At 38.2% G+C, this 26116-nt stretch overlaps 1 protein-coding gene across 17 annotated transcripts in view; it reads left to right on the forward strand.

The window, feature by feature from the left end:
• The window catches only part of BAZ2B (bromodomain adjacent to zinc finger domain 2B), a 122565-nt gene that overhangs the window by 63468 nt on the left and 32981 nt on the right, over nucleotides 1-26116 (forward strand). For 11 of the 17 annotated variants that reach the window (XM_042041284.1, XM_042041283.1, XM_042041282.1 and 8 more), the window contains 12 exons: nucleotides 2040-2201; nucleotides 2574-2767; nucleotides 6598-6801; nucleotides 7489-7887; nucleotides 10125-10728; nucleotides 11895-12191; nucleotides 14504-14564; nucleotides 15125-15233; nucleotides 15499-15600; nucleotides 20322-20532; nucleotides 23237-23329; nucleotides 23445-23506. In XM_042041284.1, the coding sequence (XP_041897218.1) occupies nucleotides 2040-2201; nucleotides 2574-2767; nucleotides 6598-6801; nucleotides 7489-7887; nucleotides 10125-10728; nucleotides 11895-12191; nucleotides 14504-14564; nucleotides 15125-15233; nucleotides 15499-15600; nucleotides 20322-20532; nucleotides 23237-23329; nucleotides 23445-23506 (2498 nt within the window). The remainder of the gene's footprint in view (nucleotides 1-2039; nucleotides 2202-2573; nucleotides 2768-6597; nucleotides 6802-7488; nucleotides 7888-10124; nucleotides 10729-11894; nucleotides 12192-14503; nucleotides 14565-15124; nucleotides 15234-15498; nucleotides 15601-20321; nucleotides 20533-23236; nucleotides 23330-23444; nucleotides 23507-26116) is intronic. The other 6 variants (XM_042041293.1, XM_042041295.1, XM_042041297.1 and 3 more) reach the window with 3 other exon arrangements.

Genomic DNA, 26116 nt, shown 5'->3' on the forward strand with positions numbered 1-26116 from the left:
ATAAATGAAAAATCCTAGTGAATGCCCTTGTGTTCCTAACACCTAATAGGATGAGTTATTGCAGTCAAGAACTTGTTCCAGAATTATTCCTTATATACGCAGACACAGTAATAGTGTTTAAAACCTGTAGAGGGAGAAGTAGGATTAACAGACAAGTTAATGGTTTCTGTGTAGAAGTCCCACCAGAAGCCTGGTCAGTGTGCAGAGGCCTTTGCTGATAATGTGAGTCTCCTGGAAAACAGGGAATGCTTGGTCTTTCTCATACTGTCCTTTTTGATGTGATGCTCTTTATATTAAAGCGTGGCACAAATGAATTTAATGTTCTTTGATGTCAGTCTTTTCCTGCTTTTTCTCTCCATTAGGGACTACATTGTTCTTCTGGTTATGGATGCTTTTACAGTCTCAGAATTCAATGATTTGTTACCGATCCTTGCGTTCAGGCTATCTCTAAAGCTGAAGTTTAGCTCTGAAATGCCTATGAGATTTCTTCTACGATTACAGAATTACTGGTCCTTTGATTTTTGTCTCTCATCTTTGCTATTTATAAATTCTTACCTTATCCTACCATAGGAATACCTGCTGGCTTGCTGTACTGTGCCTGCTCTCTTCCGTGCTGCCCTTCCCCAACCTTACATGTGTGTAGTGGCTCAAATAACTTCTTTATTTACTTTTTTCTGGTCACTTCCCCTGTTTATTTTCCTTTTCAAATATTTTCCTTTCTGTATTAGATTCAGTCTCCTTATTGTTTAAGGTAAGCACAGCTCCAGCTATGCTTACATTTTACCTATAATTTTTGCAGTCTGGTTCATCTAGCTGTGTTGTTTCTTTTCCCCCACTTGTCATGGTTCAGGAATGGTACTCTCCAATTTAGTGCTCCCACTGAGACCATACTGCCACTCACTTCTCCCCTACCCCTCACCACCCTCACAGAGGGCTGGAGAGGAGAATTGAAGGCGCAAAAGGCAGAAGTCACAGGTCGAGATAAGAACAATTTACTGGAAACAGAGATGAGATAAGAAAACAAATATTAACAGCAGCAATACTGACAGAGGGTAGAAGAACAAACTATTCAAACAGACACCCTTCCCTCCCCGCCCCCCTGCCGATGATAGACAGTTCCTGACCTCTGCCACAGTGTGCCAACTGGGAAGAGAGCCCTTCTCCCTGGAAGAGAGTCCCTTTCCCCTGCCAGTGGTGTGAGATTTATTTGAATAACCTCTGGGTCCTGGCCATGCCCCCTCCCAACTACTGCAAAAATTAACCCTGTCCTGGCTGGAACCAGGACACCTCTTCATCGTGTCTCATCTTTATCTTGTCTGCCAACCTCCCAGTCTGAGAGATAGCATTGGGGGATAGGGGATACACATCATAAAGTCACCCCAAGACACTGATATTGAAGTTAGAAGCAGGGTCACCAGTTGAAACTAGGGCATTTGAATAGAGTTGTTACAGGATATAAAATAGAGGCTGCTTTTTTTGTGATGGAGTGTCAAACTCAAGGATAGAAACATCTTGCAGTGGCTGTAGAGTTACCATTGGGTAACTAGCAATTCCTCTATGTAATAGGTCTTTTCATGCGGAACAGCTTCAGATGTGGTTTTGTGGTGGAGGCCTTGGAGTATTCAAAGACTGAGATTGTAGAGGTGACCGAAAGCTATTGTGTTACTTCGTAGTTCTGATGTAAGAAGACTGCTGAGATAATAATAAATGTTAAAGGGTGATCTGTGAATCCTGATTCAGTTTTTAAGACTAGCAGTTTCATTTTGGGGTGATCAGTGTCACATCGCTTTCTATTAAATATTTATTTTCAGAGTGCATTTAAATAAAACTGCATTGCAATCTTTATCAGAATGGCTTTAATGACTTAAGACCAGAGTTGCTGCAGGAAATGTGTGTCGTGCAGAAGTTTCTAAACCTTTTGTTCTTACTTCTAGATTTAGTAAATCTGCTCTGGATTATGCACAGCAATATGCTTACTGAAATACTTAAATATAGTATTAGAACAACTGAAGTTTGTTTTTATTTCCTTTGCGGTTCAGAATGGTGGCGAACAGCAGACACGCACTCTCGTCCTGGGGCAGCTTTTTTCCCACCACTCTTGGGAATTCCCACACTATTTGCTCCTCCTGCACAGAATCATGATTCTGCTTCATTCCACTCAAGAGCTACAGGAAAAAGTAGTCGGAGCAATACAGAAAAAGGTAATGGCTGAAGTTGTTTGGAAATAATCATATTGAACTTCTGCGCGTGCAGAAAGATGTGGAATTTGAGCTTTACTTTTGTCATTCTTCCCATTCTGAAACAGTTCTATAAAAAATAGTTTTGTTAGGTAAGGATGATACATACCAAGTATGTGTTTGGCCTTTAAATCATGTGTGCTCTGTATGTTTAAACTAAAATAACTGCAAATCAGAGTGACACTTCGATGACAAATTTTAGTATATGTGGCGAGTAACCTGTAAGTAGTCTAGTATCTTGTCTATGGAATGTTAGTGTGACTGGGGCATCTCAAAGGAAATATCAGTTACTTCAGATTTATTTTAAATGTCACTTTGTAAATCTGTTGTCTTTAGGTGTAAATGGATCACTGAATGGCAACAGTACTACTGCAGTGTCAGCTCTCAGCGCATCCGTGCTCTCCACTAGTGTTGCAACATCGGCAGGACCAGTGAAAACTGTAACCTCAGGAGCAGGAGGACGCAGATACAACCAGGAGCAAAGCAAAGTTCAGCTTTTGGACACCAGGGCTGATAAAATCAAAGATAAGGTAATTACACAAAAAGAAATGGAAGATTTGGACAAAAAAATTGACATGATAAGGATTCTGCACATGGGAGCATTTTAAAGTGTTTTTCTGAGTACAGAATGTTTGGGGTTCTTCTGATTTATTAGAGCAAGATCTGTACACTTGTTTCTGTAGGGATTTTTTGTGTGCATTGGCTTTTGGAATTTTTGTAATTGTTTGGGGTTTCTTTGATATACTTATGAACTAAAAGTTACTATTAGTACTAATTTCACTAGTTAATAAGTTAATAGTTGCATCCAACACCTTGTTTTATTTAATTTATCTAATTTTTAAAAATATATATATTTAACACCAAAATTTGATATTATTATGTGACAGTGTGCATATATATATATATATATATACACACACTGGTATTACAGTTACAACATTCTAGATTATTTCTGTGAATTTAATTATGTTTTCATGTATCTTATGAAAACAAAATGAAATTTTTAGATGTTAAAAGAAAAATGCTTTTCTGGAAGTAATTTCCTATTTATTAGAAGAAAGAACTACTATTAACTGCTTTGTTTCAGCAATAATCTTAGCCATCTAATATGAAAGACATAAGTAGTCTCAGTGAGTTAGTAAACCTTATATACTGACCTAAGCACTCTAAGAACTCTGCTACTCTTGGAATCAAAACTATTGAAGCAAAACACAGAAAATGGTATACTGGGTAGGTGGTTACTGTCAGAGTAGAAGCTAAAGAGAGTAATTCTCTACTGACAGCCATCTAGGCTAAAATATATTTTTTTCTTTATATCTATTTATATTTTTGTTCTGTGAGTGAATTGGGTCTCTTTTTCTTTCTGTTACTGAACTACATTCAGCTACCAAATCTGAATGTTCTTAGGTGAGAGGTTGGCATTTTCAAGGGACAGCTGGTGCTTGATGTATCTGCAGAAAAGCAGGAGTTAACACTGAAATGGTTACTTGTAATTGTGCAGTGAAATACAATGTTTAGTATACGGACAGTAAGGAAATTATTAAGAAAGAATATTTTTCCTCAAAACATTCCTCATGGGTTCAACAGTTGACAGCTTTTGAAAGTACTAAGCTAGTTAAAGGTATTTGGGAAGCCTTTGACTTTCTTCAGGCTTAAATACCAAAAATGGCTCTTTCCAAAATTCTGCTTTTATCCTGGGTATCTAAGTGCGAAATTTAGCTTTCTTTCTGTGGTGCAGAGGTAAAGGCTTTTCCACATGGTGTTTCTGTATTTCTAACTATTACTTCATTTAGGCAGAATACCAAATAAATTTCTCTTTTAATATCTCTAAATGCCTTCCCAAAAGGTACTTTTTGGCTCTTTGCTTTATTCAGAAAATTGAGCTGGTTAAGCTAGTAACCTGCTAGTTTGAATATCCCTGAAAAATTTTACCTCTTTTTGCCTGTTGGGGTTTTTTTCTCCCTCCCCCAGTTTCTGTCAGGATGTTTATCAGCATTGTTATCTTTTTCCTTTGTGTTAACATTTGTCTTTAGATATAAATTTGGTACTGTTGATAGGTTTTTTGATGTGGGCACTGATTTCAAACTCCAGGTTCACTTGACTAAATACTGAGTTGCTGTAAAAGCATGGATTTGATGTACAAGTACCTTTCTTAAGAATGTTGTGTTCTGTATCTTAACTTTTAAGTCCTCTGTCTCATGCAGATAAATTTCGGGTTATTTGTTTCCTAAGTTCCTGTAGTAAATTTTTTAATACTGAAATGAAGTTTGTTTTTCCTAATCTTACTTGATATGCTGATGTTCATAACTTCCTTTCCTTTGAAACTTTTTTTGAGGTAATTGGTATTTGTCAATGTAATTATTTGAACAACCTTTTGTATCAAAACATCGAAATTACTCTAAATGAGAACTCCCAACATGAGGATGATAATTCCCTCCCTCCCCCCATATTTCAGTATGTTAAAATGAAGCCACAGTAGGAACTGAAGTCTGAGGAATAAGTATGTGGGCAGATAGGAGTATTTTGTGCTGGGCTTTGTACAAGTGATGTTATGTTTTTAAATTTCAAAGTGTAACACTTGCCTCTTCTTAAAAGCATGTCTTATTTTAAAACATTTTAATATACTTTTCTAAAGGTTGTTTTCTTTAGGGTTTTGGTTTTTTTAGCGTTCATCTTCTGATTTCTTCAGTCATCTCCTTAGTTGTAATTTCTTTTTGAGGATGGTATCTAAAAAAATTGTTAAAATATTTGTTTATTTTTAGGAAAAAAAGAAAAAGGCAAAGCTGGTATCAAACTGTTTTTACAGTTGATGAAAATCTAAAGAGCTACTTTTGGTGCAGTGTTTTCTTTCTGGTTGAATTCTAGTCCTGTTGTCCTACCATTTTAGGGAATCCTGAAGTGCAGAGTGCAGTCTGATGGTAACTCGTATGCTATGATTTTTTTTGCCTGTAGTGTTGGAAAAACTTCTGAGTTGATAGAAGCATCTGATCCTCAGAGCTGTAGTCCTGAGTTGTCATCTGGTTTCTTTTGTCTGGAGTGTGTAGTTGATCATTCAAAGGGCTTACATAACAATGATAAACCAAAACCTGTTCAAAGGCTGGTCTTCAAAACTGTACCAAATATTTGTATCACGTTATGTCTGTTGAGCATAACAGTGTTGAAGATAGATGTCCTTGTGCTAATTTGGTACACTGTCAGTGGCTTACTTCTTACATACAAAAGGTAACCTTTCAGAGAAAGTTACGTTTAGAAGTAGAGTATTTTTAAGGCGCTCTCTCTCATGTTCCTGTCTGCCTTGTTATTTCAAATTGCTGCAGCATTATTTTGCCCTCCAGTCACCTCGTTTGCTGTGCATCTGTCTTCCTTGGGACTAGTTTTAACCTTACAGTCCCCTCAGTGGCTTTACATGCCCTGTTTAGATGGTACATAACTCTTGTTGTTGCTGCTTGATATCCGTAATCTTGGTTTCACATGTTTCTCTACCTCCCAACATAATTCTGCAAACTCCTTTTAATGATTCAATATACTTCAGTGCAGTAATATGTACTTTCACGTCTCTTTTACACGGTCTCTATCATAGCACTTGAGTCCACACGTACATCCTTCAGATGGGTTTGTAAATATGCATTTGGTTTACTTAGCTCCCCAAAAACCTAACTTTCTTCATCCACTGCACATTAAAAATGTAGTCTTGGACTGTCAGCATTTTAGGGTTCCTGCAATTTTTGACACCTTTCCTTTTTTCCTACATTCTTGTTTGTTGCTTCTTTTGTTTTCTCATTCTGGTCTGCAAATGTGTGCTTTACAAAAATTTCAATATAATATAGTTGTCAGAGTATTTCAGCAGATTTTGGTCCATTTTTCAGAAGCAAATCCCAGAAGAAATTTGATGAGCATACTCTTCTGTTCTCAAAACTGTACGTTGCTGTAGAGCTCATACTGTGAAATTGAAGGTTAAGAAAGGTAGTTAAATGAATGTGCCACTGAAACTTTGATAAACTTAATATTTGTTGTTCTTTCTGTGCTAATTTGCAGTACAAGCTTTGGGTATGAATTTTTTTGGAATCAGCACATTCAGCGGAGGTTTACTAGACCCAAATTCTAGGTCAATGTTCTAGGCCTAAATCTGGCATTTTGCTTTGTGATGTAGTGATGTCCGCAGTGGTCAGAAAAATATTTCAGTGGAACTTTGTGACCAGTTTTTAATTTTCATCATCTTGTGAAGCACTTTCTCTTTAAGAATTGCGGATCACTTTACTCCGAAGTCTTAATCTTCTTTGTTTCAAAGGTTATGTTTAATAAAAAGATTATATAACAGATTAAAACTGAAGCATTAACAGAGAATTTATCTTCCTGGTAGAAGCCCAGAAAAAAAGCAGTGGAAAGCTCTAGTAACAGCGACAGCGACTCAGGCTCCTCTTCAGACACCTCAAGTGAAGGTATAAGTAGTAGTGACTCTGATGACCTAGAGGAGGATGAAGAGGAGGAGGACCAGAGTGCTGAAGAGAGTGAAGATGATGAATCTGATTCTGAAAATGAAGCACATCACAAAAGCAAGAACAAGGTATAACACCTCGCTGTGCTGCTCACAGTCTTGATGCTGCAAGCTGTTTGTGACAAATTGACCTACTCATGTCTGTGAACAAATAATCAACAATTACTTAACTGCACATTAATAAAAGCTAAGAATACTCTTTTTAGGTTTGCTTCAGGGTTTTTTGTTTGTGAGGTCTTTGGGAGGGGATTTGTTGGTTCTTTTGTGTGCGTGCATGTCTGTATTGCTGTTCTTCACAGGCTAGGAGTTTACAGTTGGTAGACTGTTATTTTTGTTGTAAAGTAGGAAATACAAAGAAATTAAGTACTGTGTGCAGGTGATGAATTGAAAAGATATCATTATGGATATTGCTTTGGCAGTTGCTTTTTTCCTAGCAGAGTGGTTACTTTCCCTAGCAGTAGAACAAGATTGGAATCTTCAGTATCCTGTTAGGTTTACAGTCAGAAATACATTTAAGAACAACCATGGTTTAATACTCCTTCTCTAGTAAACGTTGTCTTCACATGCTGAAACTATCGGGGGGAAAAAACCCAAAGTGAACAATAAGTATATTACAAGACTGATTTGAAAATTATTATTGTTCATCCTCTGCCAAGACTAGTGTAATTGTTTCATGGAGACTGATCATATATGCTTAGTCTTTTTAAAAGGATTTTTGACTTACATAATGAACAGTCAAAAATAAATATTTTGCAGGTGCTAATGCATAGTGGTATAACAGATATGAAAACCGATGGACAGAAATCACAGGAAAAGTCTCAAGAAAAAAGAACACACCAGCAGATACCTCTTGTGTCTGATTCCCAGACTCACTCATCATTCCAGTCCCAGCAGAAGCAGCCTCAGGTTTTGTCACAGCAGCTTCCGTTTATTTTTCAAAGCTCTCAGGCAAAGGAGGAATCTGTGAACAAACACACAAGTGTAATACAGTCTACGGGATTGGTTCCTAATGTGAAACCTTTGTCTTTGGTACATCAAGCCAAAAAGGAGACCTATTTAAAACTCATAGTTCCTTCCCCTGATCTACTCAAAGCAGGGAATAAAAATACCTCTGAAGAATCTATCAGTTTGACCAGCGATGTTAGATCAAAACGGGTGAGTGAAGTTTTTGATTATTTATAACCTGTGTCTTCTGCTTAAAAAGATGTAACATTGTGCCATCAAGCTTTTTTAAATATAGTGTATTAAAATTATAAGTATATATTTTCATATATATACATACATATATAATAAGTATATATTTTCATAATCATGGGGGTTTATGTGTTCTTAGAGTTGATCTGGATTTCTGAATGGTGTAAATGAACGAGACTGTGTGGGTCATGCATCTCTTAAGGACAATGTGCATTTAAAATCAAAATCAAAATAAGAAAAGTACTCATAGGTAAATTGTGTGGCCTGGATATTTTTCTTATGCTTCTAGTTTCAGTCAAAATGGTGATTTAATACTTCACATACCTAGTATGTAAGCATGGCTTCACTTTCTTTCAAGTTGGATAGTTTTAAGTCAAAGTAATTGAAATCACCTATTATAACCATGATTTTAAACAAAGAAGATGAAAGCCATTTTTTTTAAAAAATGGTCAGTGTAATGTTGAGTTTTGTTTGCTCTTTAAAGAGATGTATTCATGCACTGATAGCTGTAAAAACTCAGTGTAGCCATTTCAATAGTTTTTTTAGAATCAAAGAATGGCCTGTGTTGGAAGGAACCTTAAAGCTCTATCCCATCCCACCCCCTGAAATGGGCTGGGGCACCTTCCGCTATCCCAGGGTGCTCCAAGCCCCGTCCAACCTGGCCTGGGACACTTCCAGGAGTGGGGCAGCCGCAGCTGCTCTGGGCAACCTGTGCCAGGGCCTCAGCATCCTCCCTCAATTTATCTCCTTTTTTACTGGTCAGGACTGTACAATAAGCTTATATGTCTGTCTTAACAGTTCTGCGGTTTCTAAAATGTTTAGATCCTCAGTTTATTTATTTTGTTTATAGTGATTACAGTGACTGCTGGTGAGTTTTTTATTCAGTGAGATTTGAATGGGGATTAGAAGATAATAAAAATCTAGCATTTTACAAACACTGAGGCTTAGGGTATACAAAAAAAAATATATAGAAGATATATTTACAAAGGCAGCTCTCATTATTATTTTACTATTTTCAAATTTTGTTTTAAACTAAGTAGTATTTGGGAGTAGTAAACTGAATTCTGATTCACAGATAACTCACAGGCCCTCAGTGAGGACTGAAAAATACTTCATTTTTATTGCTAGACTAGAAGATATAAACTGTTTTTCCTTTCCAATTTCCTGTTACGTGGTAAAATTCAAATGAGCTTCTCACTTACCGGGAGTAGCTAACTAAATTATAATTGTGAAAACATACATCTTTGCTATTGAGAGAGGCTTCTGCTTTCAAATTTAGGTTACGAGTCTTTAGCTGGTGATAGATCACACATTTAGTAGTTTGATTTCTCTAAAACTTTTACTGGAGGTATGCACTGTGTGAGTATTTATTTTAGAGGTCTTCATAATTTTATATTCAGATTTAAATGTTAGTAACTTCCAAAAATGTATTGTGTTTGACTCATTTTTTAAAAACTTATTTTAAACTGTACCGTCTTTATCCATTTTATTATATTTTCTGTTGAAGATGATGTGGGGTTCTTTTCTTTGGAACAACCTTTAGGCTAAAGACACTGTAAGCTTTACATGCATTTCTTAGCCATTACTGACTGAGTTTCAAGTGAAGAACTTTCAAGTACTACTTTTTCAGTTAAACAATTAACATATCACAGCATTTCTGAGTAGTACCTTTTCCCTTATTTTTTTTTGTAATAAAATTTCTCTACACCAGGAGTCCTCTATTGGTTTTTTTGTATTGCGGTCATGAGTGTGTTGTATTTACCTTGTGCTTTAAAGTGAACAAATAATTAAAAGTAGCTGTACATTCACTAATGGGATTTTTGTGTCAAGGAGAGGTTTTCCTGTGCTGGTACACAAGAGTAGTATCTTTCTAAGAATGGCTTTTTCAGAATGATTAATACCTTTGTGAAAGTCTCTGTCTAGAGCATTGTAGCAGGTGGGAAAGCTTCCCTGCATAGTTTGGATCAACTTCATCTTGAGTTCAATTTGTCTTTCCCTACTTGATTTACAGTGAAAATCATGCAAGACTTGCATAACTAGTAGTTACTAATCTCTTCTGTTGTAGCTAGTATCTGCTTTTGACTTTCTGAAAATAGGTTAGCAGATGTTTAAAATTTCCTAGAGTTCACCTTCCTGAGTACCAAAGAAAGCCAAAACAAACACCTCCACATTTTATTCCTGTCTTCTTATTTCTTTAGGAACAATATAAACAGACATTCCCAGCAGCACAGCTAAAGAAACAGGAGTCGTCTAAGAATCTGAAGAAGGTTATCGCAGCTTTGTCAAGCCCCAAACCGACATCTAGTTCACCAGCTCATCAAAAACTCACATCCTTGGAAAACAACCATTCTAACCCATTCCTGACAAATGCACTTTTAGGTAATCACCAACCCAATGGAGTTATTCAGAGCGTCATCCAGGAGGCTCCTCTTGCACTCACTACGAAACCGAAACCCCAGACCAAGATCAATGAAAGTGTAGCCATTCCTAGTAACGCCCCCTTTTCTTTGCCAATAAACTTGAGTGCGTGTGGGAAAAAGACAACCGGTAACCGGACAGCTGTTATGCCCTCTACCTCTCCTGTGTTACCTGGTTCAGGAAAGGATAAAACAGTCAGCAATAATGCAGTAAATGCAGTAAAACCACAACACCGCCTTCATTCTGCAAAACTGGTGGTGGAGCAGTTCAGAGGGGGAGACTCAGATGCCCTCAGCAGTAAAGACTCTGACGACTCAAATGATGATGACGACGATGATGAAGATGAGGACGATGAAGATGATGATTCTGATGATAGCCAATCAGGTGGTTTAACCTTTTTAATAGGAAAAGCAGAAACTTAATTTTTTGCATTTTGAAAACATGCATTTTCCACCGTATTATAAATAGGGGCAAGAAATACTGGGCCAGCATGGCCCACACAGTGTTCTACACATGTCCTTGAAATGAGCACGTGTCCCCATTCTCCATTGTATCATATCCAAAATCATGTTTGGTGTGTTCTGATACTTGGTCAGCTGTCCTGGTAAGGTGGCTCCATAGCCTTTTCGAAAGGCTGTCAGAGACCTGCCTTCCACATTAGTCACCCAGCCTGTAGCTTGTGACAAGTGCTCAGGAAGGGATTGACATTAACGCTGATTGATGGTTAATGATTCTGGCAGACAGAGCCCAGCTGCAAAACAGGTTTTCTAGCCAGAGAGGGACACAAGGGCCTTCAATTTGTCAAGAGTGGCAAGAAAAGCATGTTTCTATGCCTCATTCAGGCGCAGAGTAGTCCATGAGTAAGTAATTGGACTGTTTTAAGAGCTGCAGACCAGGCTATGCAATTTGGAGTGGCAAGGCCTGTTTTAAAGAGTTGGCTGTATTCACAGTCACTTCTTTCTCCCATGTGCTGATATCCCTAATGTCCAGCTTCCACCTTCATCATTCTCTTCCCCCTCTCATCCACACACCCTGTACTAATCTTTTTATCTCAGGATTGTATCTCACCCTTGTTCCTTACCCTGGCTGTCCTCTATTCTAGCTCTTCCTTTGCACGGATCGCCATACTTTCGATTCTGACACCTTTCAGCCCGTATCCAGTTCTGTTGTTTTCTTCCTGTTCATGATGGATTTCACACCCTGTGAAAAGCCCTTCCCGGGGTAGTGTCCAGCCACTGCCTGGCTAACAGGGGATGATGTAGCTGTAGCTCATTTCTGGGGTAAACAGTCTTGAAATACTGCAGTTTCTGTCACTCATCTCTTTTCATTCAAAGGAACAGCATATTATCATGTGGAATTACTCAATGCTGTCATATTTGTAGTAATTTAAAAGTTTAGTTATTTAATTAGAACCTCCTATTTATACTCAAGAGATGTTATTAAAAAGCATATATAATAAGATAAAAGACTTTGCAAGTGTTAGAAGTTTAATGTACTTGCCAGTAGTTTCCAAGTCATAATGTGTCTTTTGCCACACTTTGTTTGAACAGAGTCTGACAGTAATTCTGAGTCAGATACTGAAGGGTCTGAGGAGGAAGATGATGAGGATGATAAAGACCAAGATGAATCAGATACCGACACTGAGGGAGAAAAAACTGCGCTGAAACTGAATAAAACGTTATCCTCTGTGAAGAGCTCTTCCATTGGTCTTACAGCTCATTCCACCCCGCTTAATCTCCAAGTAGCAAAGACGCCCAGCTCGGCACCAGCTGCCTTATGTCCTGAGTCCCAGCCTGCGGTGTTCCTTGGGACAGGACCCTCCACCCTCACACCAAGTACACACTGTGGTATCTCAAAGTCTTCTGTTATACTACCATGTGATATCTAAGATCCATGTGTTGTAAAAGTAGTTACAAAAATAGTCCAGGTGCTGGTATCAAGTGACAGCTCAAGAAATTTTTTACCATAAGAACAGTGATTCACTGAACAGTTGCCCCAGGGATGTGGCAGAGTCCCCCTGAGGTTTTCAGATGCCAGTTGGTCAGGGTGCGAGACAATCTTGGCAAAGCTGCCTTTCCCAAGGAAGGTTGGATCCGGTGACTTTTGACGTCCATTTTGGCTTTGGCTGTTAGGTGACTCTGTGATCTTTTCATGGGTATTTGCAGCAGTCGTTAAGATCTGTCAGCCAAATTGCAGGTTCTCCAGACTAGAACATTACACTTAGACCAGGACATTTTAACTCATGTAATTATTTGAGAGAAGATAGAATTAAATATCCAGAGTTGATACTTATTACATTAAAACTCTTCATTATTTTGTCTTTGGAATTTTCCATTTTATTCTAAACTAGTTATTCTTGCTTCTTGTTTCTCTACATTCTAGTTTGCTTTCTGAATCTTCAGTTTTTTGCTCCTTCCTCGACAAACTTTGTAACCATATTTTGTTAGAATACAATTTTCTAGTCATTCTTTCAAAATTCTCAGTAGAATTTATGGATTATGCGCAAGAATTTATTTTTAAAAAGTTCATGGGAAGGGCATTTAGCATTTGCCTGATACTATATAGTGCATATAATCCTTCATTTGGTGACTTAATCTGTAAAATTTAGTAATTACTATGGATACAGTAAAGAATGCATTTTTGAAAGTCACATTTCTTAATTTGCATGGTAACAATGAAATGAAATCACATGTTTTCTACTTGGAACTAGAGACTTGATGTTTATTAGCATGCATGTAAGCAGATTTTTAAATGGGGACATCTGCTTGTAAATAGGTTTTTTATATTTGGTTTCAGTGGAATAGGAGCTTCATTCCATGTCATACAAGGGCATTAGCATTGAAGCGGTATAATGTGATCTACCCAACATTTATCCCAGAAACAGGCTTGTTAATTGTATGGTTTATAAAAGATTTCATATGGATTAAGAGTAATCCAAATGGGTAAATTAAAAAGTTAATTTTTTTCCTCAGGAATCTGTATTGATTTGTGATGCTTTGAAAAGTGTGCTAGCAGATTTTTCTGTTTACAGGAGTAGGAGGTAGAATAAGTTTTATGTCTTTGCTTTATGTGTAATAATATTACACCTAAGAATCACCTAATAAGATACTGTGAACCATTTACCTAGAGTTGGTCAGTCACTGAAGGGGTCTTGTGGTCTCTTCTCTATTTTGCACTGGACTTTTCACTTCACTTATATTTGGAAAAGCAGCCTCCCTTCCTGCACTGTGACCATTCAAAATAATGCCATAGTTAGTCATGTTAGGTTAAGAGTGCAGCCCTGTGTCTAAAGTTTGGCATCTGTGCACAGGCATTTCCTTGGTGCTTTTTCTATGGGACTCTTCACATCATCTGGAAGGAACTGCTGGCACCTTGCTTGGCAGCTGTGCTGTGGTGCTGTGTGACACTCCTGGCTGTAAGAAGCTGGAGCAAGTGCCAGGGGGTCAGTCTGATAATGGTACTCACTTTCCAGGGAAGAGATGTGTCACTTTCTTGACAGAAGGTCCAAACTAACTTTTTGAGAAGTGCATCTTCCAAAAGTTGGTCTGCATACATAGTTCATGTCCTGTGGCTGTCTGAGAGGCCTGAGGAAAGGATCTGTCACACTAAAAACCCCCACATTTGGCAGTTGTCTCTGGAATACTCTTGATTCAGTTGCTTGACAAGCACCAAACACAACATCTGTTTGAACTTGGAAAAGCTGAAGTAGTTCTGAAAATTTTCTGCATTTGGCATTTGGCTGCATAACATACACAGAGCTCTAGGAAGATGCAGCCTATTAGAATTGTATGGATCTTTAAAGTGTGTTTTCATTTGCGCCTTCTTTACTGAAGAAAATTAATATACGGTCTTGTCTAGAAAAACAGGCTTGCAAGGAATTAAATTAGCAATATTTGAGAGCATTAAACACAACAAGCAGCTAGGTATGGGATAGTTAGGTTTTCCATTTACAATTTCAGAGGAAGAGGTTACAGGAAACTTAGAGGAAAATGTATTTCAGAAGGAGAACACTTACATGAATTTTCTTGGTAATTGAGATACTTAATGGTGAGAATGAAACAACAATTCGCTTTTGGGGATATAAACATAAAAAGTACATTTTAGGAACATGTTTTCTTTTGTAAGTTCTGTTAGGTATTAATCAGAAATTCTGTTCTAGGTATTTCAAAAAGACGAAGAGTAGCAGATGAACGGGAGCTGCGTGTTCCTCTCGATTATGGGTACGTTATGTATATACTTGACTTTCCTTAAAGAGAGATTATGCCTTCAAAAATCAGTTGGTAAAATGAGTTTAAAACTTTAAATGAGTTTAAAACTTTTGAGGCTGCATAATAAGGAAAGGGCTTCAACAATTTAGATTTCTGACTCCCAGTCCGAGTGACTGTGGATCTCTTTAAAAAGTGTCATCATATTTCATGTGTTAATTTTTGTGCATTAAATTTGCTCTTTTGCAACATGACCCATCTCTTAGCTGTTTTACTTCAGAAATTAATCCTGATGGCTAGAGCTGAGCCAGTATAGACTCCAGATAACTCCCTGAAGTATAGTTCTAAGCCGTTTAAAATCTGGTAATATGTTAGTCACTTAATGTAAATAAATTAATATATTTAGTCAGTTTGGACAATCTACATGATACACTTTTCTGATGTGATCTGTTTGATTTATGATGGTCTAGTCACATTTTCCTCTTCCCTTTTTTTTGTAGAATTATTAAATCGACACAAATTACTTGTTTTTTAAAAAGTGTATTGTTGTATGCAACTATTTCATATTACTCTAGCTGGCAAAGAGAAACCCGAATAAGAAACTTTGGTGGTCGTGTTCAAGGAGAAGTAGCATATTTTGCACCTTGTGGAAAGAAGCTGAGACAGTATCCTGAAGTAGTAAAGGTACATTCATTTTTTAACTTCTGTGTTCTAATGCTAGTAAGCATGCTTGCAGTTAAAATACATAATTTTTTTCTCTCCAATAGAGATACTTATTTTCTGTGATGTGAGGTGTAATGTATCTTGGTCTGTTACTGATTTGATGTCTTATAAATGTATATCCCTTTGACAGAATGTGCAAAACATTACACTCACAAAGTTAGCTGTACATCAAAGCTGGGTTGTAATTATTTACAAGCTGAAGTGGAAAAATATGTGATTTTTTCAGTATCTCAGCAGAAATGGAATAATGGATATCTCAAGGGACAATTTCAGCTTCAGTGCAAAAATAGGAGTGGGTGACTTCTATGAAGCCAGAGATGGACCGCAGGTATCCACTTTTTAAAAAGTAAAGTTTCTGATCCAAGGAGCATTAACTTAAGTTTAGGTGAAGTAATTTTTGGTACGATCTGAAGCATTATCTGTTTTTAGCTAATCATTTCTAAAAGCTGCACATGTTCTTAACAGTAGTTAGATTGAGATGTGGAGAGCTTGATCTTGGGCTGTGTTGAAAACCACTCCCTTCAGTGGCTTTGCTCAGAGGGTGCAGGAGTTCAGCATGCTTTAATGATCAGCTCTGAGCCTGGGTTCGTTTAGTTTGAAAACTCGGAGCTACGTGTTTTATCAAAAGTAATTTATGTGTACATGTTAAATCCCACTCTGTTCATGTGATCCTGTGCATAATATATGTATGTATGTATGTGTGCGTTTGTGTGTATATGTAAATTGCATGTTTATATACAAGTGTCTCCTGTATCAAGAATACTGTCTGAGCATCCTGAAGCGTGACACTTCTACGGAGGGGCATGCCGACCTATACCAGTTGTGCTTTACAGTGGTGAAATTGTTAGACGGTGTGTAGATAAACCACACAAGGATAAGTAAACCCAAAATTTTAAGGAAATTGTTACTGTGTTTGTGCCATGCTGTGTTACTGTATTTTGGCCATGTTGCTATTTCTTCAGGATGTGCACGAAAATTTTTGGACTTTTGTCAGTGAAGGTATTTGCTTCTTTAAAAGATAAGTGTTCTGAATATGTTACTAGCTCTCAACAGTCTTCAGTTCAGGCTCGAGTTAAGCCTTGTGTTCTTGTGATACCTTATAGAAATGTGTAATGTTTGCATGGTATAAATTTGAAAGCATTAAAGACTGAATTCCTGGTAAGCAGCTACTTCTAGGTGGTGCTTCCTGGCTTACAGGGTAAAATATTGCTAAACTTGATTCGTGTTTGGCCTTCAGAAAACAACAGTTAAAAGTTCCTGTAGTTATGAACTTCCTTATGTACCTGCGTGTCTTGACTGAAATAATTAATTTTACTGTGATGTAATGTAATGGCAGGGTACCTGCTCTCTTCTTGCCCTGTTCCCTTTTTTGTGTCTGTTGCCCGTATTACTTCATTAGTCTTGTCCCCTTTAGTTGTATCTGTCTTCTCCCTTTAGCTGGTTTTCAGTTTGCCCTCTGATCTATAAAACTTGAGAATGAAGGCAGTGTGAGGGACAGATTGCTACAGACAAGACTGGCGATGTGAACATTAGTTTGATGTACGTATCATCACTGTACTTTGTACTGATGTGGTTTTTGATAGGTTCCAGTGAGACTTGGGTAGACAAAGTAAGTTTTCTTATTAGGAAAAGAGACTGAGGGCAGTTGTATCAGATGTGCTAAGATGTGTTTACATTTTATGTGTAAATGAGAAGTTACAAAACAGTGGAGCTACACGCAGGCTGATAATATATACCTAGTAAAACAGTATGTGGTACTGATACTTTATAAGAGTTGGCACCCTTTTTACTTAAGTTTTTTGAATCATTCAGATTCAAAATAATGTGTGATAATCATATCTTCATGGGTGTCTGGAGGTAATTCGAGAAATTTTATTTCTGCTTTTGTGGTAATTTCGATTATTCTGTGTAGCCTTTTGTGGTTATTCTTCTGTTCCTTCGTTATATCTTTCTGTCATCTTTTGAGACATGCAGCATGTGGTGGGGTAAGTTTCACAAAGCTCTGAGATGGAACAAGATGCAAAGAAAATTATCTTAAGGCTAAATCAGTTATATTAAAGGTTTACCTGTAGCAAGCCAAAAGTACATGGATTACCTGCTTCTGATAGTGCCTGCGTTTCTCTCTTGTGGTATGCAAACTACCAAATATTATGGGTTATTCAAAGCGGCATTTGAATGCTGTAACAGAAGCATATCTGGCAGAAGTGGGCCATGAAGGAGTAGGATTAGAAGAATGTTTGAAGTTTGGCAAATGTGAAAATTCAGTGACTGGACCTGGAAGCTTTAAACTGCTGTGATTTAGACAGATTTGTGCGAATGTGATTTAGGGTGATGGAATGGACATGTGTCCTCATGAGTTTAAGTAATATGTACAGGAGTCTTTGTCCTATTCCGAGCTCTGCAATTCAATTTGGAAAGCTATGTTGTTAACTTTTCCCCACAAATCTAATCTGAAATTAAAGTGGATTTTTGCTTCTTGCAAAGTGCCTATGGTTTTGTTCATTAGCTTGATTAACAGGATTTGAGCTTGATGCTGCTTTCATGCATAGTTGTCTGGTGTCTTTTTGGCAAATGTCCTGATTACATCACAGTATTGCAGTACATGGTAGATACTTAAAGGTGAGAAATTGAATAAAGTTATTATTTTGATTAGTTTGAACAACAAACCACAACATTTCACAGTATTCTTCCCATTTTTTCTCTAGTGTTTGAGTAGCAAAGCTTCCGTTTTATGGAAGCCCACGATTCTCCTGTGTTAGGGTGCAACCCCTGTCTTTTGTCCTTGGAATATCAAAACCCCAGACTGTACATTCCTTTAATAGAAATGTATTTTGGGTGAGATTTTAAAGGATGTTTGAGCACAAAATACAGATGGTCAATCAACTCTTGCTTAACCCTTAATGGCTTTGTTCTGGACTATTTTTGTCTTGTCCGCTCTTAAACTTGTGGAAACTTGTGCATCCACAATGTCCTTTGACAGGACATTGTACAGTCTTCTCCCATCCCTTGAAGCACCTGGTTCTTTTGCTTATTGAACCATTATTCACTTCATTTGATGGCCTCTAGTTTCTTTTTTAGGCAGCATTAGGGAAGTGTAATATCCAACATGGTCGCTGGTACTAATGATCTCGTAGATCTCTACTTTTCTTTGATGTATGTTTATTATCATTAGTATCATTAACTGCAGAAAGTACAAATACAGAGCAAGAGCAATCTCCATTGCTGTTCTAAGCTGATTTTTGAACTATGGCTGCTTCTCCTCCTTTTCTTTAATTTCTGTTTTGCCTCCCCTGGCACGTACATTTTATGAGATGAGATTTTCTAGGTTGGAAGTTGGTGTAGGTAGCAAGTGCAAGTATTAAATCTACCTCAACTAACTGAACCTGTGATAAACTGCAATTCAAGTACTAGGCAGAGAAACAAAGCTTACACCTAAGTAATACTCTTAAAGATAGTAAGAGAATTAACTTCTAGTCAAGTGGTAGAGGTAAATATTTTGGGTTAAATATTTGGATTTAGATTAAAAAATCCTTAGGAGTGATGCATGATGATGTGGTACACATTAATGATAGGGTCATGGTTCTGAACAGTGCATTTTCAGAACATCGCTAATAAAAGAGCCCTTTGGAATGTATGCAAACCAAGTGTGACTTGTACTCTGGGGGTGGTCTTAACTGGGAAGGATTCAGACTTCAGGAAACTATCTTTGCAGATACTGGTAACTCCCTTGAAATCTGAATGTCTCATTAGCAAACTGCCATTTCTTTTGCTGAAGAAAACCTTTGTAAAAACCTTTGTAATGGTGAAGAACGAGCAGAAATAATTAAAAGACAAATTACCAGAATAAGCAAAAACCATTTATGTTTTGGTACAGTAAATTTGATTTTAGGGTTTATGTACATATAAATGTGAAAACTAAAGCATTCTAAATAAAGTTTTGCTGAACTGATATTTAATGACGTTTTTAAGTTACCAACTTTCTTTCTTGCTTTAGCAGACATTTTCAAAATTTTTTACAAACCTTTTTAAGGCAAGTTATGAAGAAGTCCTGAAGGATACTTAGCTTGCAGATTTTTCCCTGCATTTCTCAAAAACTTGGGGGAATGGTGAAAGATGTTAAAATTTTGAAATACTGGTGTTTAATTAAACAGGACCACCTAGACTGTGCTCCTTTTCTGCTCAGTAGATGCAATAAACTCTGCTTTTCAGTAGCCAGTTAAAGTAAAGCTATTTCTTCATGAGGAATAATTTGGGTGTTTTTATTAACAAAGTATTTCAGAATCTGCTTTTGTGATGCCACAAAATACTATAGTGCATGCTTTGTTTGGTTAGAGAATATAGTTAACATAACTTTAGTTTAGATTCATGGATGCTTAGAAGTTACTTTTGATTGGTTCAAGTTGGCACAGAAATTGTTTTGCAGTGGTTGGGGGAGAACTCAATTGTACTGACTAAAACTTGAAGATTAAAATGCATCTGTGTTTTTTCAGCTCAGTTGTTGAGCTCTACAGCACTCGAAAGCAGTATTTGAAAATACATTGCTGCCTTTGCTTGTTATGTATGCTAGAATTTCTGTAAACACTCTCTGTTGGAGCACAGCATCTCATAGCTTGACACACTTTTTCATTCATGTCAAGCAGTGGATTATGTGAAAGCAGCATAGTTGTTGTTGAGTTTACATAGTATGAAAGGATATGTTTTGCCTTTTAGAAAGGGTTGAACAATTTAATTTGATGAAAAATAATAAAAAATAACATGGTAATGGCATATCTACTAGGTAAAAACTTTGTATATGATTTAATAGTCTTCAAAATCTTTCCTAGTGGTACATTTACAAAAATTCTTAGTGATAGCCTCTCAATATATAGCTTCTGCGCATCATCAAGAAATTGTCCTGCTCAAATAGTACATCACAACACTTGCATATTTTATATCTACAACTTATCTGGGGAGGGAAAGAATCTCTTGCTGTTCATGTTCTCATCTTAGATTTCTTTTTTTTTTTAAATCTGTTTGTAATACCTCTCTGTGAAATGTGTCAATTAAAAGGGTGTGCAGTGGTGTCTTCTGAAGGAAGAGGAAGTCATTCCCCGTATCAGAGCTATGGAAGGGCGTAGAGGACGACCACCAAATCCAGATAGACAGCACTCAAGAGAGGAGTCAAGAGCGAGACGCCGCAAAGGCCGACCTCCGAATGTTGGAAGCAGTGAATTTCTGGACAATGCCGACACGAAGCTTTTGAGAAAGCTCCAGGCTCAAGGTAAGAACTGTGTTAATATTTTCACAGAGAGAAGGTATCAGTGTATAGAGTTAACGTTTTTCCTATAGGAGAGAGTGATTTGTCTCACTAGGATACTAGTATACAGCATTTTATTTTGGATATTTTTTACATGCTCTTATTGAAGACTTTTTGAAAATCACTACACGTATATAGGTTTTAAAGAAGGATGTGCATGTTTAAAGACATGTCTAAAAGCTTACTCTATAGTTACTTTATTTCAATGTATAAAACCTAAAAAACCAGACATCCAGAAATCTGGTGATCACTGAAGTCTTTAATAGCCAAAATCAACAGATCTTTGTTTTCCTTTGTATCTGCTCAAACAGCAGTGGATCTGGAAACTGAAATTAAAACCCACTGAAATTAGCATTTCTGTAAAGTGCTTGGCTGTTCCAGGGAAAACGCTTTTTCGTATGAAATCCCTGATAGTCACAAGATTTAAATGCCTGTTAATTTGAATAATTAGTACCAACATTGACAGTAGAACTTCCATGGTATCAAGTACTACCGTGTATCAAAAGCTGCTTTTAAATAACTATCAGGTACATCCTTGTGAATATCAGTTCTGTAGTCCATAGCTGTATCATGTTTTTGGGATGCATCCAATTCAATATGAAAAAAATTTTACAGCCCATAAGTCAGGACATTTAACTTAAGTGTTCTTTCATGTGCCAAGCATGGATGTGTTTGGGTAACAGCTTTGTATTTTGCATAATGTAGCATTTTTACATAGTGTAATGAAGCGTCTAGCATTTGCTGAGAGGCTTTGTAGTTATTGCTGAGACACAGTAACTAATTCTGGAAGTCCCATCAGTGGGAAAAGATAAGCCCTCTCACTGCGCCATTTTGCTTCATTTTGTGTCCTTCCTTTCCCCATATTGGGCACTTCAAGGGGTGGAGGAGAAATACTTAGGAGGACTCCCAAATGTCTTTTTTCCCTCTACATACTGTAGTACTTATTAAATAGAACAAAACCTCTGGTCTGTATATACAAAATATTTAGAACGTGTAATTTTTGATATTACGTATGTTCATATCTTCCTTGCTGCTTTTTTTGTCCTTGTGAAAACATAAGAAATACCTCAGTGGCTCAGGCCAGGGGCTCATCTAGAGCAGAGCTCTATCTGCCGTAGTGGCCAAAGGAGATGCTGCTTGGAGAAACTGCGTGAACCTTATCCCTTCTTGATCAGTTTTTCCTCATATATGAACCCTGGCATGCTGAGATATTTAATGAGTGATGTTGTAGAGCACATTTTTTTCTTATTCCTTTATTTTCTGTTTATTAAACTGTTGCCCATGAATTAGCCTGTTCTTTGGTTTTTAACCTCTTCACAGTGTTTTTTCTACCGGCCTCATGTGGCAACAAGTTCCAGAAGTCTGCTAACTACTGGAACATTGTCATTTTTAACAAATGATGTTCTATTACTGTCAGTGGTTGTTCCTTAATTCCATTATTCCAGGGGTTGGAGAATAACAGTTCTCCAATTTATGTTATCCACCTCTTTGATGATTTTGCACACCTTGATTCTCTCTGTCCTTAGCCTTCTCCCCAGACTGAACAGCACAGGTGTTTTCAGTTTTTTCTCAGAAAGTAGTAGTTCCATCCCTTTGATCCTCTTCTGTGTCCTTTAATTTTAGTATTTCTTTTCTGGGTGTATTAGCTTACATTTACTATATGAGGAAGGTCCTCTGCTATCTTTGCCCACTGTTTTCACAGTGTCACAGAATATTCTGAGTTGGAAGGGACCCACAAGGATTGTCAAGTCCAGCTCTCACGTGAATGGCCTGTGTGGGGATTGAACTCAATGACCTTGGTGTTACTAGCACACTGCTCTAACAAACCGAGCCAATCCCAGGGTTTTGCAGGGCTCTTCCAGAGTTCCTTGCTGTTAGCAAAACCTTGGATTTTCCGGAATGCTTAATATCATCTTCACATTTTGAGATTTAACTTTGCAGTTGCCTTTACAGGTTCTAATACTGATTTGTAAAGAAATCTTCTACTAACCCTTCACTAAAGCTGACTGCTGATCACTCTTTTGCCTGGTGTCATTTAAAGAGCTTTTAGTTTGGAGCTTTTCTTCACTGACCTAACAGCTCAGTTTTATTAATAACGTGTGTGAAACACCTCTCCTATGAAGACAGGCTGAGAGAGCTGGTGTAGTTCAGCCTGGAGAAGAGAATGCTCTGAGGAGGCCTTAGAGCCCCTTCCAAGAAAGCTGGAGATGGACTTTTCACAAGACCTGGAGTGATACGACAAAGGGGAATGGCCTTAGGTTGAAGGAGGGCAGGTTTATATTAGAGATTAGGAAAAAATTCTTTACTTCAAGGGTCTTGAGGCCCTGGTAAAGGTGGCTCAGAGAGGTTGTGGACTCCTCATCCCTGTAAGTATTCCATGTCAGGTTGGATGGGGCTTGGAGCGGCCTGGTCTAGTGGAAGGTGTCCCTGCCCATGGTAGGGCATGGAATGAGATAAAGTATCCATGTTCATTTGCACTGTTGATGTGGTTACTGATACATGGCATGCCATTAATGATAGTTGATAGAAAAATTTTGTAAAAATCTGTGTGTGCAAAACAAATCTGTTTGCTCTGTCTTTACGACATGCAAATGTCTGGAACACAAACTATATCTTTAGTGTTGGACAGCACTGTTTTTATGAACATAATATTTTCTTTTTGTAACAGAAATAGCTAGGCAAGCAGCACAAATAAAATTACTGAGAAAGCTTCAGAAGCAGGAGCAAGCGCGAGCTGCCAAAGAAGCAAAAAAACAGCAAGGTAAATATTACTTGTTGAAGTTTGTGCATGTTAGTAGATTATTTTGAAAAGTGTTAATGAAAAGTTACGTGTCTCTTGCCATGTTCTGCTGATATTGTTTGCTTTTGTTTGTTAGCTATTATGGCAGCTGAAGAAAAGCGAAAGCAAAAGGAGCAGATAAAGATAATGAAGCAACAGGTAAACTATGCAATTGCTAAATACCTCTTTAAATTGTTTTAAATAATTCAGTTTGGTGTATTTCTAATATTTAGTAAATTACTAAGTATGCTGATTACAAAGTGTATGTTTTAAATCTGATTTTAAAGAGCACACTGTGTGTGTTACTTAAAATTCTAAACTCTATTAAATCTACCACTAACCCATGTTCCCAGGTGCCACATCAACATGGCTTTCAAATCCCACCAGGGACAGTGACTCCACCGCTGCCCTGGGCAGCCTGTGCCAGGGCTAGACAACCCTTTCCATGAAGAAATGTTACCTAATATCCAAGTTAAACCTCCCTTGGTACAATTTGAGGCAGTTTCCTCTTGTCCCGTTCCTTGTTCCCTGGGAGCAGCGCCTGACCCCCACCTGGCATCACCCTCCTGTTCAGGGAGTTTAAGAAACTGAGAAGGCTCCCCTGAGCTTCCTTTTTTCTGAGCTGAGCCCCTTTCCCAGCTCCCTCAGCTGTTCCTGGTGCTCCAGCCTCTCCCCCAGCTCTATTGCCCTTCTTCTCCAGACACGCTCCAGCATCTCAATGTCTGTATATGATCTCAGGCATCCCAACACTTAAAGTACTAGTATTAGTTTGCCTGTAAGTGACATCGGTGATATGGGAAGAAGACAGATATGCTGCTTGCCAGTGTAGGGAGAGAGTTCATGCGGCCAAAGCTCAGTTCAAGTTGGAGCTGCCAGAAATGTGGGGGACAATGGAAAAGAGTTTTTTCAAATATATTAATGGCAACCCTGGTTGTGTGTATAAATTAGGAAATGAGGGGCTGAAGAGCAGCGGTGGGAAGGGGCCTGGGGGTCCTGGTTCATGGCAAGTTGGGTATCTGTCAGCAGTGCCCTGGCACCCAGGAGGGATATCTTTGCCCTGGAGGGCATTAGGCCCAGCATCGATGGCCAGGCAAGATGGGGATTGTCCCACTCTGCTCTGCACTGGGGTGGCCTCACCTTGAGTCCTGGGGACAGTTTTGGGCACCGCAATATAAAAAGGACATTAAACCATTAGAGGCTATCCAAAGAAGGCCATGAGGGTGGGGAAAGGACTGGAGGGGAAGTCTTAAGAGGAGCGGCTGGGGGCACTTGGTTTGTTCAGCTTGGAAAAGAAGAGACTGAGGGGAGACTCACTGTGGCCTTCAACATACTCAGGAGGGGCAGCTCTGATCTCTGCTCTCTGTGACCGGTGACAGGACTTGGGAGAATGACTGGAGCCGAGTCGGGAGGTTTAGGCTGGATATCAAGAAAAGATTGACCAAACCCCGAGGGGTGGTTGGGTATTGACAGGCTCCCCAGGGAATGGTCACAGCCCCAAGGCTGCCAGAGCTCCAGGAACATTTGGACAATGCTCTCAGGCACAGGGTGGGATTTTTGGGGTGTCCTGTGCAGGGCCAGGTACTGGATTGATGATCCTGATGGGTCCCTTCCAACTCAGCATACTCTACGATTTTGTGATATCTTGAGGTGTTAAACAAGCCAATAAAAATATAAAACCCTTCCACACCTTTGAAATCCAGATATTAAATCCTGACATACTTTTTTTTTTTTTTAAGTAGTAAACCAAAATTGGTGTTACTGCAGACTACCTTAAATATCTCCGTAAGAGATAACAATTAATTCTTGTTGGTAACTGTTTAAATTTTTCCATTAGGAAAGTGCTCAGTGTAGTAGAGAGTGAGCTAGGAGTTGTCACTCTACCATCTATGAGTAGAAAAGGCTGAGAGAGCTGGGACTGTTCAGCCTGCAGAAGAGGAGGCTCAGGAGGATCTTGCTAATATAGCTAAATACCTGAAGGGAGGCTGCAAAGAGGTGACTCCTCTCAGAAGTGCCCAGTGATAGGAGGTTCCTTCTGAATGTTGGGAAACACTTTGTCACCAAAATGGCAACTGAGAATTGGAGCAGGTGGCCCAGGGAGGCTGTGGAGCCTCCCACATAGATTTTCAATAGCAGTCTGGACGTCATCCTGGGTAACTGGTTCTAGGTGACCCTTCGAGGGCAGGGGTGTGTGGACAAGGTGACTTCCAGATTTCCCTCCCAACCTCAGCTAGTCTGAACTTCTGTAGATCGTGACAGTTTCAATGTGTCCACTTCTCAAGACAACCCATACTTGTTAAAGACAAGGAGCACACTATGATTTTCAAATGGTCCTTACATTATCCACGTAATGTAGAAGGGTCCAGGAAGCAAGAATTTTTTAATTGTCAAATGCTTCAAATCCACACCTTGTTTGTCATCATCATATTCCTTTTTGATGTGTAACCTGATAACATTTTTATGATTTCAATATGCAGAGTACTTCTTCTCTGAGATAGTGATCTCTGCTGAAAAGTTTGTTCTGCATTAACTCTAACCTTTGTGGAGTTGGGAGGGTGTAGTACATGCTTTCAACTTTTGTTTTTGTTTTGTTTTAAAGTATAACGGGTGATAATAGAGATTTAAGGTCCATGCTGTGAGCTTTACATGGTGAAAAATGTTCAGCACTGTCTGAACAAGGCCTCTGCTTGATAAGGTTGTATTATGTTGGACTTCTGAACAGTTTAAGGAGCTGGTAGGATTTGCTTCATGTATTGGAGCTCTATTTGTCAG

Source organism: Corvus kubaryi, unplaced genomic scaffold (genome assembly GCF_017639235.1).
Source record: "Corvus kubaryi isolate FWS band 111438036 unplaced genomic scaffold, C.kubaryi_AGA036_p1.0 37396, whole genome shotgun sequence".
Lineage (NCBI taxonomy): Eukaryota > Metazoa > Chordata > Aves > Passeriformes > Corvidae > Corvus > Corvus kubaryi.